Source organism: Ranitomeya variabilis, chromosome 4 (genome assembly GCF_051348905.1).
Source record: "Ranitomeya variabilis isolate aRanVar5 chromosome 4, aRanVar5.hap1, whole genome shotgun sequence".
Lineage (NCBI taxonomy): Eukaryota > Metazoa > Chordata > Amphibia > Anura > Dendrobatidae > Ranitomeya > Ranitomeya variabilis.
Genome location: NC_135235.1, coordinates 522,917,398 through 522,936,903, shown reverse-complemented (window position 1 = coordinate 522,936,903; position 19,506 = coordinate 522,917,398). Strand labels below are relative to the sequence as shown.

Genomic DNA, 19,506 nt, shown 5'->3' with positions numbered 1-19,506 from the left:
CCTGGAGCTCAATACTTCCTCGGCGTTCCGGCCACCGGCTACGCGCCTCAGTAGGATGTTGCCTCGTCTTACAGCACGACTCCTACTGGTGTTTCTCCTTGTTGCGTTGATCTCGTTTCTCACTCAGCACAATAAACCTCGCTTCTTGTCCTTTCTTGGGGTACCGCCGCGATGAAATGCAGGCGCGGTCCCGTAACGTTCTCTCTGTTCGCTAGGCCTCTGTCAGGATCCCACCCCTGACAGGGACCCCCCTGAATCTTCCCCTGCAACACCCTCTGCCACAGGATGTTGCCTGGTTCCAACCCAGTCAGCTTCTCACTAACTTCCTATCCAACCCCCAGTTTTACCAGATTGTGAGGAGTGGCCTAATACATAGCACCCTTAGCTCCCCCTGGAGGCCAGACTGTGAAGTGTATTGGTGTCTGTGATACCTGGTCAGGTGAACTCCTTCAGTGCCATCAGACGTACCATAGCCCCCCTTAGCGGCGGAGCATCAGTACTGCAACGACCAGGACTCTGGGGCGCTGCAGACAAACTGTCCCTCCTCAGCTGTAGATCTCTGCAGTTCACCCAGAGTGATCATGGGTCTATTGGCTGCATTTCTGATCAGTCTTCTCCTTGTTTGATATGAGAGTTTAGAGGGACGGTTTTGGTAGATTTGCAGTGGTATGATTCTACTTCCATTTCAATATGATCGCTTGCACAGTGCTCCTTGGGATGTTTAAAGTTTTGGAAATAATTTTGTATTCAAATCCGGCTTTAAACTTCTCCATAACAGTATCACGGACCTGCCTGTTGTGTTCCTTGGTCTTCATGATGCTCTCTGTGCTTCAAACAGAACCCTGAGACTATCACAGAGCAGGTGCTTGTGATAGTATATGGAGACTTGATTACACACAGGTGGATTATATTTATCATCATTAAGCATTTAGGACAACACTGGATCATTCAGAGATCCACAATGAACTTCTGGAGTGAGTTTGCTGCACTGAAAGTAAAGGGGCTGAATAATATTGCTCACCCCACTTTTCAGTTTTTGAATTTCCACAAAAATGTAAAATAACCAATACATTTCATTCAAGTTCACAATTGTGTTCCACTTGTTGTTGATTCTTCACCAAAAATTTACATTTGTTATCTTTATGTTTGAAGCATGATATGTGGGAAAAGGTTGAAAAGTTCCAGGGAGCCGAATACTTTCGCAAGGCACTGTATATATTAAGATGCGTCTTGTGATATATGTATCTTATTTTTTGATTGGTCACCAGTCTCTTTCACTTTCATGTACTATTGCCATGAGTTGCATGTATTTTTTGATCCCACCCACCCTTGGTGATTTGGTTGTCCACCCTCTCCTCGCTGTACGAGCATGTCTCCTAACCTTTTATCCTCTTTGTGCCATAATTTATAATGTATTTCATACTTTTACGTGATACTTTATTAATAAAATCTTTGTTTTACATTTTTGGTGGTGTTTCTGTACTCTGTTTACTTGGTGTATATACTAGTGTGACTCTAGCCTAAAAGATTTGCATTCCTTTAGGCTTTTTCTACTTATCTCTAACAGAGAAGGTACAACCTAACCCTTCTCTTTTCCTACTAAGCATTGGGACAACGTACAAGTACAATTAAACAGGTTTTCAGTTTGTACTAGGTCCTCTTCTAAAATCTGTTCCCATTTTTCATAGAAGGCAATGGATGGAAGAAATCAATATTAAAAATAATATCCTACAGCCCCAAAATTTTACAAGGAAGATCATGGAAAACAAATGTAATTCAGACAAATCAGGTGTATTATCATTATATTTACTGATACCCTGCCAATAGAGGTCATTATTTTTTTTTATACCTATATCAAACACACACAGTGAACTGTCACTTAACTCTGTCCTTATTACTGGCTACAAGGACTATCCAGAATCATAATCCTTTACTGCTGCAAGATGGGTTTGTCAATCCAATTGGATCTACATAAATTTTTCTTCCATTTAGCGGTAAAGCTGTACATTTTACATGTAACCAAGTGTATGTACAGGGGATTCGTCTTATAGAAATTGAGCTCAATATCAGAAAAAATGGAGCTAAGACAATGTCATTAGCTTATTGAGATTCATCATAAATATGAATTATTAAAAGAAAGTGCCAAAATAAAAATGAGATTGGTAAGATAGAATACCACCTATTTTGTACCTAAGCACAGCATTAATAATGAAATGCTCAACACCCACCACTGATGTAGAGCAGTTTCAGTACTTGTAGGCACCTGCTCCCTCCCATGTGATCAGGTAAGGTGAAGCTTTAGTGGAGTGTCTTCCTGGCATTGTGCTAAGTGATACTGCCCCCTCCATATGGAGCAGGCCAGTAAAAGTATCCCAGTCCTGCTGTGCAGCTCCCATAGGGCTACAAAGTGATCTGTCTCACTTTCTTGCTGCCTTACGGGAAGTCTCTCCAGAGAGCAGGGTTTTTTTCTTGCTGTAATCGCAGACAGTCTCTGTGCTCATCCACATTTATTGCCATTAATGGCCCCAGTCTTCTAGCTGTATTCCAGCTCATCTCCAAGACGACAGGAGGGCTCGAAAGGTCTCGAGCACAGAAAGAAGGTCAGCTCTGATAGATTAATATACTAAGATAGGAATCCGTCTTACATTTGGTCTTTGTGTAATGCATGCAATCACATCAGAAGGCAGTTGATTAGAATCCCATCACACAATGACTTTTTATGACAGTATATATTTTACGCATACTCTGCTTAAGTTATGACAGTAATCCCAAAGCTGGCTCTTACTGATAACTCCTTATGAGTGGAACATCTCACATGCATTATGTTTAAGGTGAATTTTTGGTTTTGTAGTCTAAAAAGAACTGTGCATGTAAAACAGGCACTGACATTTATATATATTCCTATATTTGACCAAGTTCCATAGCCTATTTTTAAATAAACTCCTCTTTCTCCCTTGATATCTGTAGTACATTCTTATCTTGTTTCTTGACTAGCAGCTCACAGATAGAAACATTTTCCCTAATAATTATATGTTATATTTTTACCACTTTGTACAGCATCTTGAAAAATAAAGACACTGTAATAAAAAGAATGCCTAATATAGTGAGCTACACACAACCGCTTTCCCCAGATTTCAATTTCCTAAAGAAGTTGTCCACTAGTTTGATGCTCTTATGGCAGTCCTAATATTACAAAACAAAAGAAAAACAGACCATAGATACCCACCTACTGGACATGCGCCATTTCTCTGCACAGTCAAGTTGTGTTGACTGCCAGTTACTTGGCTTCCTCTTCCAATGAGGAATATCACATAACTGGTGCAAGCAGTCAGCGGCCACAAATTATCTGCATACTTGACTTTTCATGTGAGCTACAATAGAGAAGAGATTCTCTTTTCCCGGCTTTGCCTGCAGCAGTCATCTTCAGACTATCACTGATTAGCTGTGCTCACATGACGTTTCTTGCTGTTAGAAGAAAGTGAAGTAGCTGGCAAAGGGCATGTGGAATGATGGGGTTCCATGAGGGGAGTATCTGTGTTTTTTAGTGTTTTTTTTTCTTTTTGTATTTCAAGACATCCATGGACCCATTTTTTTAATTAAAAAAAAAAAAAAGTGAACAACCATTTTATTTGCCCATACATTATGTTAACACTGTACCTATATATTCTCTTGCATTTAGGTAGAAACCCAATTCCCAAAAAATTAGAAGTTGAAATTTGGTAACAACTGCATCAAAAAAATTGTGAAAATTTTAAAAAATGTTACCCAACATGAAATTGTAAATACTTTCATTATCCCACAATCTACAGTACATGTCATCAAAAAATTCAGAAAATCTGTAGAAATCCATAAGCACAAGAGAAAAGATGGAGGTTTGCGATCTTCGTGCCCTCGGGTTACACTGCATTAAAAATGAGCGTGAGTTGGTCATGAAAATCACTGCATGGGCTCAGGAATACTTCCAGAAATCATTATGAACACAGTTCACTGTACTATCCACAAATGTAAGTTAAATGTTCCATCATGCAAAGAAAAAGCCAAACACAATCCAGAAAAAGCTGCAGTTTTCTCTAGGACAAAGCTCATTTAAAATGGACTGAAGCAAAATGGAAAACTGTTCTGCAGTCAGATGAAACAGAATTTGAAATTCTTTATGGAAACCACTGACGCCTTGTGCAGCAGACTCAATAGGAGAGGGACCAACTAGCTTGTTATCAGTTAAAAGCCAGCATCTCTGATAGTATAGGGTTGCATTAGTGCCTACGGCATGAGAAGCTTACACTTATTGAAAGTCTCTATTAATGATGAGCATTATATTGAGGTTTTAGAACATATGCTCCCATCCAGACAACAACTTTAGCAAGACAATGCTAAATAACATACAGTCAAGTCCTTGGGTTACAAACTGGGCTCTGTAGGACGGTTCGAAATCCAAATTCCCAAATTTGTATGCAAGTTGAAACAGAGTCAGCAAAATAACACAAGATGTCCACCCCCGCCCTGCACAACTAATATTCAGCTCACTGGTCACCAATCCATCACTACGCTACTCGCAGTCCACCATCTGGTCATCTTCTTTCTGCCGTAGAATGCAAAATGTCCCGCCTCTTCGTAATAGAACGTGAAGTGGCTATAGATGCGGCACTTTATGGCGGAAAGAAGAGGACCTTTTTTCTTTTAACCAATGTACACCTCTTACCTCCTCTCTGGTTTCCTCACCGTTCAGTCCTCTCCTTTCCGTCATCTAGTGCCACAGATCAGGACTCTTCATTATAGACCGGTTCTTCTGGCCGCAACCAGGACCGAGGCTAGAGATACGGCGCATGATGAGTAGCGAGGCAGCCGGAGAGGTGTTTAGTATTACTTTTGCTTTTTAACATGCGACATTCAGAACTAGGGGTTGTGCTTAATGGGGTGGGTCAAAGGCAAACATATTTTGGTCCCAACTCCCTATGTATTTAGTCCCATAATCTAAACTATTTTCCAGTATACTTGCTTTAAAAATTCCCATTTTCCAAATGCTTAGTTTCAGGGAGTGGGTAGGGGCTATGGCAGTGACCGCAGTCTCTGACCACTGATAACGCGAGAGACTCAAACGAATCATAATCAGATCGGAAATAGAAAAAAAATACAGTAGCTGTTAGACAGTGTACTTAAAGAACAGTAGAAATTTTTTAAAGCAAGTTTGGTATATTAGAAAATAGCTTAGATTTTGGTACTAGATAGATATAGAGTTAGTAGCAATTTGCCTTCGGGCCACCCCTTTAAATCGTATGTTTATAAATCGCGTACTGACTGTACTGCATTCATCACAACAGCATGGCTTCACAGAGGAAGAGTTTGGGTGAACTGGCTCCCTGCGGTCCAAACCTTTTACCAATAGAAAACATTTGGTGCATTAAGAAATAAAAAATCTGGCAAATAACACGCAGGACTGTACAGCAGCTAGAATCCTGCATCCGACAAGAATGGGACAACATTCCTCTCCCAAAGCTCCATTAGCTGGTCTCCTCACCTCATGCTACACAATGCTCTGTACAACCTTTTTTGAGTTGTGTTTCTGCCAACAATTTCTATATGAGTTAATTTACTCAAATAAATTGGAAGCAAGTCTAGCTTTCACCTTCTGTCTGTGTCCTATGTTCCATTGTGAGTAAAATATGGTTATAAATGATTTACAAATCATTCATTATTGTTTTCTGCACATTTTACGCAGTGTCCCAACTGTTTTGGAATTGGGGTTGTATAGTTTCTTGCAATGTACAACAGAATTCTTTATATCAGTTAAATATTTTTTGTAGCGTTAAGATTTATAAACAAAAAAAGTGAATAGCTGCTGGACCTAGCATTACCGACTTTGCAGTCTGAGAGGAAGATCCTGCTATAAAAAAGCTGGACATATGGAGATCGTGGACATTTCTGCCAAATTGCTCTTTATGAAGAGCATCTTATTTGTCCCCCTGCAAGTTGCTTTCCTTTCTCTTGCACCAAGTGGGCACTGGGAGTCAAGGAAAAAAAACACCAGCCAGTTGTGGCAGAAGGACCAGTGGTGCAGAAACTAGGAGCCTGCGGCACAGCTGTGCACGGACTCTGAACAGTGACAAAGTGGACGGCACTACAGAAAAATCTCGCAGGAGCTGGGTTTTAATGTAGCAATTTGATTCAATTTTCCACTCTATAAAATTACCCATCACCGCTCCTTGCTGTCTAACAGACACCTTCACTCTTAATTTAACAATCTGATCCAATTCTGCCAGGGAAATTGGAAAAATTTATCACCTGTGAAATTTTATTTTTCCTTGGTTGTATCTGTTTTTGTAAAACTTCATTAACGACGATGACTTGCTGAGGAAATAATGTTTTTTTATCTGCTTGGGACACGAGAAATAGCCCCAGCAGAGACTGTATGCTCATTAGCATAATAAAACAAAGAAGCATACAATGAGTGAAGACAAATACCCTACAGCTGGATACCACACAACCTGTGGGGAATCGAGTGTCGCCCATGGCTTTAAATAATTAACCTCTTACCTGGAACTACCTCGTAGATGTCATCATCCTCAATGGGACTGCCTGCCCTGCTCAGAGGTGGAGGGTGTATCATATGAGGGAAGTTAAGGCTGTCCACATCATCGTAAGACTCTTCATCATCTTCACAAGGTATAGAGGATGAGATGATATCTGAGAGAAAACAAGAAGGGTCCACAAACAATGACATCCATACATCACTATACAATTACCTTCGCATTTCTGAGACAACTAATATGATCACATCCCTACAAAAGTGTCTGCCTTTATGTAACCCATTTGTTGCCATCCTCATAAAACGTAAATCCTGAACAAGTTTCCCTACAGTAAAAATGCTGGCAGGTGCAGGTGAAGTACATAATTCTTGTCAATCACCATTATCCTGCTGGGGATGTGTGGACCAAGCATCACTGAGCGATCAGTCACCGATCTTGTTGTTGTGGTGTTCTGGGGGAACCTCTCTCACCAGGGTCCAGCAAACCTTGTCAGAAAACTTTGCCCTAACCTGTAATAATAGGGCTTATTATTGTTATTAATAATTACAGTACTTATCTGCATTGTAAGACAAGAGGGGCACAAAAGCCCGTTGTTCTCAGAGATCCCCCCATAACATAATGTTGCACATTGCAATGTGAGGTATGTATTCTTTATTGGCAATGACACGCAGCCTCCCTCTGCCCTGCAGTCTTCTCCCCCTCAGTGCAGTCCACGGAGGAGAGAGTGTGCTCAGATCACAATGCTGTAGAAGCACTCGTTCCCATATATCCAGCCACTTGTTGTTTTTTTCCCCCTACAGCATGATAGTGACATGCCAGAAGGAATTGATGGCAGAACTGATGCAATAGTTTTTTTTGGATTGTTCCTGACATCAGGAGTAGAAGCTGTTGCGTTAGACTAATATACCGTATGTGATCCCAAAGTGGCTCCTGTCCCTACCCTCTTAGTCACTTGTACCCGCTGTCCTTTAAAGTGTGGAACAAAGCTTTACAGAATATGACTCCTCCTATTGAAAAAGTGTTTTATAAAATTCTGGACAGTATTCACAACAAGAAAACTCATCACACTCGCACACTGCTGCTATTAAAATTAAGATAAACACTTTATACACAATTCAATTCAAAGTGGAAAGACATGTAATCAAGAATCTGGATAGAAGCCTTGGGCGTGATTTGTGTTCTGATTCTGTTAAAAGATGGGGATAATTTTTGGATTGTTATGGATCACCAGAATGGGGGATTTGGGTCCAATGTTCTCCCATGGCTACAAACATTCAAGAGTTGAACAGAATCGACAAACCGGATCTGCAATTAGGGTCCCACTACAATAGTTGTCACCAATCAAGTGGATAAGGAATCATTTATGTACAATGAAGGATAATTCATTTAACCAGTTCATGATAGGGCTCCTAACCAGCCACATTTTCGGGTTTTATGGTAGATGCTTTCTTAACGGCTGTAAAAAAAAAATCTTGTTCGGATATTAAAATTCATTTTGCCTCTTTTCTTTTCTATTTGGAGCTTAATTTTTATGTCATTTATGTATTCGTTTTTTAAAAAATAGGAAATACGAATCTATTTTTCATCATTTTTTTATTATTAAAAAGGCCAGCTAGAAATATTTTAAATTGCATTCTCCTTTGTGTAGAACTTATTTGTATATATTAAACACATTTTTTCCAAAGGGGTGGGGCTAGAAATAGTCATTTAGACTGCTAGTGGCTGTCTTTTTTTTATGCTTTTATTTCTGTTTTACTTCTGCCTTTTCCTATATTAATTTTATACATATATTGTATGCGAGAAGGTGCAATATGACATATCAATACATTGCTCTTTTATTGCCAATTTACCAGACATGGCTGTGCAAATTGCCTCTTCAGAGAGGAACAGGACTAGAACTCTATAGCGCCACCTGTTGGAAGCAGCAATCCTACAAGTCACAATCAACCCTTTAATGAGCCTTGCAATAGGACTTAGGATAAAAGCCAAATCAGTATCTCAATTTGCAGACACGGTGTTTTGGAGTATTGCCCCTCATCAGTGCAAACTATGAGATCTGACTTGGCTAGGTGAGAGGCTTTGGACTGAGATCTAAGGGGTAACTTTTCTCCTTAGCAGCAAGGAACATTCTCTGACCTCAGATTTTGTCTTAAGCCATATAATGAGCGAATACAAAGTCTATTGTGAAAGGAAGGGGAGCAGGATTAGCTGTGACATCGCCTTCTGTGAATGGTGGATCCTGTCTCATCAGCTGTATATAAAGGTGTTGTCTGTCATTGTAGTCCTGACTCTGATGATAATGAACGTGCTAAAAACTCTTCCTAAAAAGCACAGAAGTCTCAATAGCCCAGTTGTTAGTGTGAACACTGCAAGATAACTAATTGTGTGTTTTTTTCTCGTTCAGAATGTGATATGAAAAAAAAAATTGCCAAAAATTAGATTAAATAAATGTGCCTATATAATAATTCAAAATCTTGTCCTTTTAATGTCAAAGTGTAATGTATTATATACTCACCTTTTACCAAAAATTGTATTTGTTCCACCCAGTTCTTGGCTTCTCCTGGACTGGCCGCGGTGAACTGTTAATAGAAGAATAACAAAATTGTTAAGTAGGTTTGTGTTGGCCTCCTTTAAATTCATTTTCTACAACACTGGGCATTACCTCATAACTGCGATTACCAGGAGAGATTAACTCAAAGCAGGAATCTCGTCGAGAGTCTTTGCGGATATTTGAAACCAGCTGGGCACCACAGTCTTTTATCAGGAAGCCACCCTTGGGAACTTTCCCTGCAATAAAATCTGCGAACAATTACTTTGTAAAGGACAGGACTCTGATATATGTTTTATCCCACTAAAGCAATAACAGTTGGAATTGCTTTTCATACTATAAGGTCTGAACCACAAGCAGTGGTCTGCTGGTGGATGGCAAGGCCCTGGGCAGCATGTTGGGACATGAGCCATTGTGTAAAAAACATGTGAATGCCACCCTAAGGCATAAGGGAGACATTCGCTAGGAATGTGAGTGAGAATATGTTCTTTCTCTGTTCTCTTGGGGGCTGTTGTAATATTTCTCTATAGAATAAATGTATTTTACATATAATGATTGCAATCTAGCGATATTCCAGCTGTGCAATCTACATCAGCCTAGCTCAGTTGTATTCATTCACTTTAAAGGGGTTGTCAACAACTCAGACAACTTCCTCTCAATCCCCATGATCACACCAAGTAAATTAATAACACTTACTGTGCACTCACCTCCGGCGCTGTTCCAGGGGTGTCAGCACTGGCTCTCCCAGAGCTTGTGTGACATAACAATGCAGCTGCTCACTCACTTCTTCCAAATGTCTGATTTGTACAAAGGAGGGAATAGTGAAGAGACCGCTGATTGGCTGCAGGGATCACGTGACATAATGTCACTGGAGCCCTGGGAGAGCCAGTGTCAACACTGCTGGAATGGCGCCATAGGCGAGTATAGGTTTTATTATTTTACTTGGAGGAAACATGCTGACTGAGAAGGGGTGGTCACAAATCAATATGGCAGATAACCCATAAATGGCACATAGACTAACACCGGTAGGTATACACATGGCATACCCACAAACCTCTACAAAATTCTTTAATGAAAGCTCATGCTGAATTACATAGGCAAAGATACATTGCTAGAGGACTGCTTTAATATTTTGGCCATATTGTTTGTAGCCCTATACATAATTATTATTTTCTTTTTGTTTTTGCATAGAGTAGCTGTTTGATTCATATTATAAATAAAAATGTCTAATTGATATTTAGTAGGTCCAACATAACAATTTTACAATTAAAGCTGCTCTTGTGTTAATCAGAAGAGGCTTCTAATTTGGCTTCTCTGCTCAGTATTCAACTTCCTGCCCTATGAGATTTGCAGTTATGAGGTGGGCATCATTATTATTCCAAAGCTACAAATAAAACATGAATTTAAGAGCTGCTTTTTATGTTCATCAAGCAGAAAGTAATAATTCACATATTACATAACTAGTAAAAAATGCAATGCATTATTTAGAGGTCACGTAGCTGATTTCCTCCGTGTTATGAACCTACTCCCTTCGCACTCGTTCATGAGGCCATACGGATAATTGTGGCTAACAGCAGGATAGCTGCATCCAGATGTGTAAACCCTTCCTTCCTGAATGGTGTATACATGCAGTAGAATAAAACTTGGCAAATCAAAAAACATGGAAAATATAGGATTTGTTACCATGCCATTACAGAGAAATTTGAAGTTGTAAATCTAATTAAGATGTGTGTCACGTAGCAGATGAAAGAAAATTATTATTACATGTGCCCCCATTATAACAATACATGAGAAAGTTAAAAACAACTAGATTCATACATTTTATATAGATATAAAATTTTCTGCATCTCCTGGCAGAAAACGCAGGTGCAGATTTGATGCAGTTTCTGTGCAGATTTTACCAGTGCAGATTTTTATGATAGAGGGGTGCAGGAACGCTGCAGAACTGCACAAAAGAAGTGACATGCACTTCTTTGAAATCTGCAGCATTTCTGCGCAGATTTTTCTGCACCATGTGCACAGCTCTTTTTTTTCACATTGATTTACATTGTACTGTAAATCACAGTGCAGTTCTGCAGCAGAAAAATCTGCTGCAGTTCTGCACTAAATCTGCATCGTGTGCACATACCAATACCAGTTCTAAATACCAGTGGCAACTGTATCATGCCCCAGTCTATAATACAGACATTCGAGTCAAGTATCGCGGGTGCTCGAGTGACATGGTCAAGTCCCTGCACCCCATGTTTTGTGGCTGTCCAAATACAGACACATGTACAGTATACTGTATACACATGCTCACATGCACATTACTTATTTAGATCTGTAAGAAATTCTAGATTCAGATGAATTTTAGGTTAAATCCTGATACACTGCTGTGTTAGGATATCTCTACATTTAACCCCTTCAAGCCATGGTCATTTTTTCATTTTAGTTTTTCCTCCCCTTCTTCCAAGAGCCAAATCTTTTTTATTTTTCCATCAAAATAGCTGTACGAGGGCTTATTATTTCCAGAACAAGTTGTACTTTTGAATGACACCATTCATTCTATCACATAGTGTAAGGAAAAATGTGAAAATAAATTTCAAGTGCGTGAAAAGAACGGAAAAAAGTGCAATTTCACGCTTGTTTCTTTCTTTTTTTTTATTTACCATGTTCATTATTTGACTCACTTAGCAATATGATTCTCCAGGTCAGTACGAGTACCCAGATCCCAAACATGTATAGTTTGTTTTTTATTTAAGTGGTGAAAAAAAAAATTGTAAATTTGTAAGAAATTTATTTTTTTCTTATATCAACATTCTCCAAGACCCGAAACTTTTTCATTTTTTGGGATATGAGGCTGTGTGAGGTATTGTTTTTTGTGCACTGGGCTGATGTTTTTACTGATACCATTTGGGGGTAGATACAATGTTTTGATCGTTTGTTATTACATTTTATTTAATTCTGGCGCTTTTATTTTTTTTCGCTACGCTGTTTACCAATCGGTTTAATCTACTATATAATTGTCTAAGGGTCACTTCCGTCTTTCTGTCTGTCTGTCACGGAAATCCCAAGTCGCTGATTGGTCGCGGCAAAACGGACACGACCAATCAGCGACGGGCACAGTCCGCGGCAAAATGGCCGCTCCACTCCCCGCAGTCAGTGCCCGCTCCATACTCCCCCCCAGTCAGCGCTCACACAGGGTTAATGGCAGCGTTACCAGACCGCGTTATGCCGCGGTGTAACGCACTCCGTTAACGCTGCTATTAACCCTGTGTGACCAACTTTTTACTATTGATGCTGCCTATGCAGCATCAATAGTAAAAAGATCTAATGTTAAAAATAATAAAAAAATAAATAAAAAATCATTATATACTCACCTTCCGTTGGCCCCCCGGATCCAGCCTAGGCCTTTCCCGCTCCTCGCGAAGCTCCGGTGACCAGTCCATGCATTGCGGTCTCGCAAGATGATGACGTAGCAGTCTCGCGAGACCGTTACGTCATCATCTCGCGAGACAGCAATGCACTCTTGGGACCGGAGCGTCGCGAGGAGCATCGGTAAACGCCTCGGCTGGATCCGGGAAGCCGACGGAGGGTGAGCATATAACTTTTTTATTTTAATTCTTTTTTTTAACAGGGATATGGTGCCCACATTGCTATATACTACGTGGGCTGTGTTAGATACTGCGTGGGCTGTGTTTTATTACGTGTCTGTGCTATATACTAAGTGGCTGTGCAATATATTCCGTGGCTGTGCAATATACTATGTGTCTGTGCAATATATTACGTGTCTGTGCTATATACTACGTGTCTGTGCTATATACTACGTGTCTGTGCTATATACTACGTGTCTGTGCTATATACTACGTGTCTGTGCTATAAACTACGCATCTGTGCTATATACTACGTGTGCTATATACTAAATGGCTGTGCAATATAATACGTGGCTGTGCTATATACTACGTGTCTGTGCTATATACTACGTGTCTGTGCTATATACTAAGTGGCTTTGCAATATACTACGTGGCTGGGCAATATACTACGTGGCTGGGCAATATACTACGTGGCTGTGCTATATACTACGTAGCTGTACTATATACTACGTGGCTGGGCAATATACTATGTGTCTGTGCTATATACTACGTGTCTGTCATATATACTACGTGTCTGTCATATATACTACGTGTCTGTCATATATACTACGTGTCTGTCATATATACTACGTGTCTGTCATATATACTACGTGGCTGTGCAATATACTATGTGGCTTGGCAATATACTATGTGTCTGTGCTATATACTACGTGGGCTGTGTTATATGCTATGTGGGCTGTGTTATATACTACGTGGCTGTGCTATATGCTACGTGGGCTGTGTTATACGCTACTTGGCTGTGCTATATTTCTCTGCTGTATCTGTGCATCATGAATCGTGGTATGTGTTAAAGAGGGGGGCCCACTGAGACTTCTTTCGCCCGGGGCCCTCAAAAACCTGGAGCCGGCCCTGGCTTCACTGATTGTTCGCGACTGGACATGACCAATCAGCGACAGGCGCAGTCCGCCCGCAAATTGGCGCGGAATTTGAACCATGCTTCGCTAATTGGTCGCGGCCGGCCGGCTGAATCCTGTGTAGAAATTGCATTATTCTGAAAACTTCATAAATAAACTACATACATATTCTAGAATACCCGATGCGTTAGAATCGGGCCACCATCTAGTTTATTTTATATTAGGATAGATCGGACTTTTAGGAATGTAGTGATACCAAATATGTGTATTTTGTTTTCAGGATTTTATTTTTAATGGAGTAAAAGGGGAGTGATTTTAACTTTTGTGTGTTTTTTTTTTTTTTTTCACTTTTTACTGGACCGAATTATTCTCTCAGGGGACTGTTATGTATAGTGAAAATCACAATCTTCGGCTGTCATAACAACCCATTGGCGCCCTAAAATCAGGCCAGGGACGCGCCGTTGGAAGCATGGAATGACACATGCCCCTGACGGCAGGGACTAACTGCTGTTGTCAGAGAATGACAATGGGATTAATAGCCATGGGCAGAGATATACTCCACCCGTGGTTGTTGGAGGCCCATGATGGCTGATTAATCCAGCGGTCACGTGCGCAGAAAAATGCGGGCTTGGCGTGAGAGCCTGCATGAAAGTCAGGGAGCCGGCATATGACATACCGGTATGTCTTATGTCAGTAAGGGGTTAAAGACAAGTGAATGCCGATTTTACATGCAGGATATGAAGCTACAATTTCTTTGCAGTGGGAATGATAATATGTATTAAGTACTTTACGCTGACCACATATACGGTACTCTTGAACATTGAAATTGAACCTCCAAGAAGGAAAATTTGTAAATTATGGAAATCACAGGATGGATAGACATTCTAATGAATTGCAAATGAAAAAAACATGGAAACATTTTTAAAACATCTTGATTTACTCAGTACGGAGTATGAGTGCCAAATGGAGAAATACATGTAGTCACACTTCTTGGCTGCTATCAATGAAGTTATTAATGGCTGTTTAAGGAATTTACTGCCACGCTGCATTCATTTGGGCAAATCATCAAGATCCGCTGCTGTACCATGAATGAAGAATAGAGGGGTCGGGCTTCCATACATTATGCCACCTCTCGCCATAATCCTGGGAATAGGACTGGTGTGATGCTCCCACTCCATGGTGTTGTCCATGCGGTCTCTAGATTAATCACTGGGTATCACTGTTTCCAAGAAAAAAGAGGGATTCATCAATGAAGATGATAAAACTTCATTCCAGACTCTGGTCTCCATCTGTAGAGGATGTAGGCAATGCTATGAAAAGGCCTTCACCTCAGTCCTATTTCTGGGCTTATGTTACTGGGCCGGTTACTTCTAGCCTTCATTCCAGGTACACTAAAAGCTTGGCATTACATTGATTTTGCCACAGAACCAGTGTCACAGCCACTATTCTAGTGTCCCAGGAGTAATTTCTCAACATGACAACGCCAAGACACATGTTGCTTGTGTTACTGTGAGCCGCCTTTGTGGCCGAAATAGGCTACCATGGCCTACAGCATCCCCGGACTGTCTCCCATCTAGCACATCTGGGATATCATTGATCGTGAATTGCAAAGGGAGTGGCCAGCCACAGATCTTGATGACTTATATGACCAAATACATTTAGCATGGCAGAACATTCCTCTGACAACAATTAATAGCTTCATTAACAGTAACCAATGTGTGTAAGTGGTGGGATTTCTGAGAGGTGGTCATAATGAATACTAAATAAATTTAGAGGTTTTTAACATTTTGTTTCCATTATTCACCATTTGTATATGATTAAACCCTTTACGACATATGATATACATTTACATCATATATTGTGTCCCTAACCTTGATGCGGGCTCACACGCTGAGTCGGAATCTTTCCTTACAGATGATGACTGATTTAATTACCCATCATGTGACTAACAGCCTCAGGTGGATCTCCACCCATGGCTGTTAACCTGTTAAATGCTGCTGTCAATATCTGACAGTGGCATTTAACATGCGCCGGTAGGGGGCGTGTCATGCGCCCATCGCCATACCTATGATGTGATCACCAATGGGTTTCAATGACAGCCGGTGGCCAGCTGAAGACCTCTGATTCTCATAACAATTCTCCTGTGAAAGCCAGCATTTACCTGGCATTCATAGGAGACTGAGATTTTCGCTATACATTGCAGTGCTGATGTACTGCTATGCGATCCGACGATCCCAGCTTCAAGTCCCCCAAAGGGATTATTAAATACAATAAAAAGTCAAATAAAAATGTTTCTCAAAAATATGAAAAAAAAAAATATAAACAAACCACCTCCTTTTTTGCCTAATTAAAAAATAAAATACATATATTTGGTATTGCTGCATTTGTAAAAATCAAATCTATCAAAACATAACATAATTGAATCTAATTGGTAGACAGCTTAATGAGAAAAAAAATCCAAAAGCCAGAATTAAGCTTTTTGGCTGCCACAAATTTGCAATAAAATGCAATCAAGAGGAGATCAAAACATTGTATCTACCACAAAATGGCCTCATTAAAATATCAGCTGAGGGCACAAAAAACAAGCCGTCCCACAGCTTCATATCTTGAAAATCGAAAATGTTATGAGTCTCAGAAAATGGTGACAAGTTATTTTTGTTTGTTTTAACAGATTTCTGAATTTTTTTTCACCACTTAAAAGAGAAAAGTAAAAACTGTACATGTTGGGTATCTGCGTGATCGTACTGACCTGGAAAATCATATCGCCAGGTCAGTTTTACAATATAGTGAACACTGTAAATAAAAAATCCAAAACAATTGTGGAATTAACTTTTTTTTTTTCAATTTCAACTCACGTGAATTTATTTTTTCCCCGCTTTGCAGTGCATCACATGATAAAATGAATGGTGTCATTCAAAAGCACAACTTGTCCAGCAAAAAAAAGCCCTCATACTGTTTTGTGGACAGAAAAATGAAAAAGTTATGGGTCTTGGAGGAAGGGGAGGAAAAAACAAAAATGAAAAAAAAAAAGAAAAAGAAAATTGCCTGGTCCTGAAGGAGTTAACATGTCTCTATGATCCTATGGTTTTCATAATTCCAAAACTTTTGATTCTTGGTGCTGCAATTTCAATTTTGAGGTGTGTACACTTACCTTTCTCATTAGAGTAGTAGCAAAAGCTAATGTTAGAGAGAACACACCACCTTTTCTGCCACTCGGACCCAAAGAAGCCATGATCTGTGGAAAAAAAAACGCATGCGGGTTGGACAAGATTTTTTATTTGGGTTGATAGGGGCCAAAAGTAGGGTGTGCCCAGGCTTGGACTAGCCCACAGGAGAATTCTCCGGTGGGTTCCTGTGTAAGAGTGGGCCACCACCCTCTTATATGAGCAGTACTTGGCACTATATACATGAATCACTATGAACAGACAAAGGAAGCATCTTATTCATTTACAATCTACCCAGTTCAATGTCACATTTCATGTAGCTGAAAAGTGTCGCCCTGGAGTTGGATACTGGTGGGCCCTTTGCACCCCAGTCCGGCACTGATGGTGCCTTTTTAATGTTTACACCTCTAATTTCTGTAATGCTGACTAAATTAAAGATGTGATGTGATTGGCTGCTACTGGAGACCCCTCCTATGCACTACCACTTGGAAAAAAGGCCCTTTATGTCATACATAGTCCCAGTTTACACCCTAATAATGGTTTAAAAACTTAGAGTGAATGCTTAGAAAAAAACCACCTGTTTAAAGGGCCACTGTCACCCCCCTCCAGCCGTTATAAACTAAAAGAGCCATCTTGTGCAGCAGTAATGCTGCAGTCTAACAAGGTGGCTCTTTTAGTTTTTGATTCAGTTATTCCCTCAATAAAGCGTTTTAAAATTTGTACAAAATAACCTGTCCTTAGACCTGGAGGCGGTCCGAAGCCTCCTCTGTGAATCTCCCAACGGCCGTCACTCTTCTCTTCTGGGGATGTGGTCGCCGCCCCCTGCGCGCTGTTTCTTCTTAAATCCGGCGCCTGCGCTGTGCGTGCCTGCCTGGGGCAGGCGCAGTCTTCATTGTCCGTCATAGGTCAGATCCAGGGTGCCTGACTGCGCCTGTGCGGGCAGTGCGGCAACCCTGTTGCTGAATCCCCGCCCCGCACTGTGTTATTCATTATGCACAGTGCGGGGCTGGGGTTCCTGGGCATGCGCACTGCGCTGTTCAGACGCTCCCCCAGCTCAGACGCTCCCCCAGCTCCCCCGCCTTCCAGCGTTGTTATTTGCGGCTGCTTCATTCCAAACGCTGGCAAGGAAACCTGTATATTACGGCAACGCTGGAAGGCGGGGGACCGGGGGAGCGTCTGAACAGCGCAGTGCGCATGCCCAGGAATGCCATTCAGAAAGGGGCTAATGAGTGAATCACCAGAATGGATTTAATATTATATGTGGGCATATATATCGGGCAGCACGGTGGCGCAGTGGTTAGCACTGCAGCCTTGCAGCGCTGGAGTCCTGGGTTCAAACCCCACCAAGGACAACATCTGCAAAGAGTTTGTATGCTCTCTCCGTGTTTGCGTGGGTTTCCTCCGGGCACTCCGGTTTCCTCCCACATTCCAAAGACATACTGATAGGGAATTTAGATTGTGAGCCCCATCGGGGACAGTGATGATAATGTGTCCAAAAATGTAAAGCGCTGCGGAATATGTTAGCGCTATATAAAAATAAAGATTATTATTATTATGCTATGTTATGTAAGAATAACGGATTTCTAAGAAGAGGCTTTATAAAGACTCCTCATAACTAGAGATGAGCAAATTTGCTTGGGTTCCCTCTTATTCAGCAAGCTATAGCGCTTACCTAATAAGCAGCAGAGGGAACCCGGCTTCCTGGATTGCTCCGACCAATCAGCTGATCGGCGCCGCAGCTGTATGTGTCGCGGCTGTGTGACAGTCACGACACATGCATGGAGAGTCTGTTTATTGGGCTCCTTGTACGTGTCGTGACTGTCACACTACCGCGACACATGCAGCTGAGGCGCCGATCAGCTGGCGAGATCCAGGAAGCCGGGTTCCCTCTGCAGCTTATTAGGCAAGTTTTTTAGCTTGCCAAATAAGAGGGAACCCGAGCAAATTTGCTCATCTCTACTCATAACTTATACCAAATTTTGGTAAGCAGCAACTCATCACATCTTACCTCTGTTCCTCTTCTCTAAGTAGCCCTGTTTCAAAAGCTTTTCAGGCTCTTCAGTATCTCGAGATTCTAAAACAAATAAAATAAATTATATATATAACTGAAAGGAAACTGAAATTAAAGGGAACCTATCACCTGAATTTGGCGGGACCAGTTTTGGGTCATATGGGCGGGGTTTTCGGGTGTTTGATTCACCCTTTCCTTACCCGCTGGCTGCATGCTGGCTGCAATATTGGATTGAAGTTCATTCTCTGTCCTCCATAGTACACGCCAGCGCAAGGCAATATTACCTTGCGCTGGCGTGTACTCCGGAGGACAGAGAATGAACTTCAATCCAATATTGCAGCCAGCATGCAGCCAGCGGGTAAGGAAAGGGTGAATCAAACACCCGAAAACCCCGCCCATATGACCCAAAACTGGTCCCGCCAAATTCAGGTGATAGGTTCCCTTTAAATACATTGTTAAGTTCTCCATAAACTTACTGATAAATCTTACTCTTATTTTAGTTTGCTCAGTAGCTCACTTGTTAAGAGCAAAATTTGAGCTAGTCTACATACTACAATTGGGGAGGAAAAGTTGCAATTACAGTAAACTAGTAAACTATGGTATAAGGGGTAAGGTTTCTCCTTGTGGAGAGTGATAAGCCAGGTCTGGCATGCCAGTATGAGGAGACTTAAATGCCTTGCAGGCTCTTCTGGAAATTAAATATGCAAATTGTCTCTTCAGAGAGGAAGAGGACTTGAACTCCAGAGCCAAACATTGGAAGTAGCAATCCTACA

The 19,506-nt window shown here is 41.0% G+C and overlaps 1 protein-coding gene across 3 annotated transcripts in view; it reads right to left on the bottom strand.

Moving 5' to 3' along the window:
* The window catches only part of SKAP1 (src kinase associated phosphoprotein 1), an 862,974-nt gene that overhangs the window by 192,912 nt on the left and 650,556 nt on the right, over positions 1-19,506 (bottom strand). For 2 of the 3 annotated variants that reach the window (XM_077252208.1, XM_077252210.1), the window contains exons 5-9: positions 18,731-18,796; positions 16,710-16,793; positions 9,187-9,323; positions 9,040-9,103; positions 6,532-6,681 (exon numbers count right to left, since the gene is read on the bottom strand). In XM_077252208.1, the coding sequence (XP_077108323.1) occupies positions 6,532-6,681; positions 9,040-9,103; positions 9,187-9,323; positions 16,710-16,793; positions 18,731-18,796 (501 nt within the window). The remainder of the gene's footprint in view (positions 1-6,531; positions 6,682-9,039; positions 9,104-9,186; positions 9,324-16,709; positions 16,794-18,730; positions 18,797-19,506) is intronic. The other variant, XM_077252209.1, reaches the window with a different exon arrangement.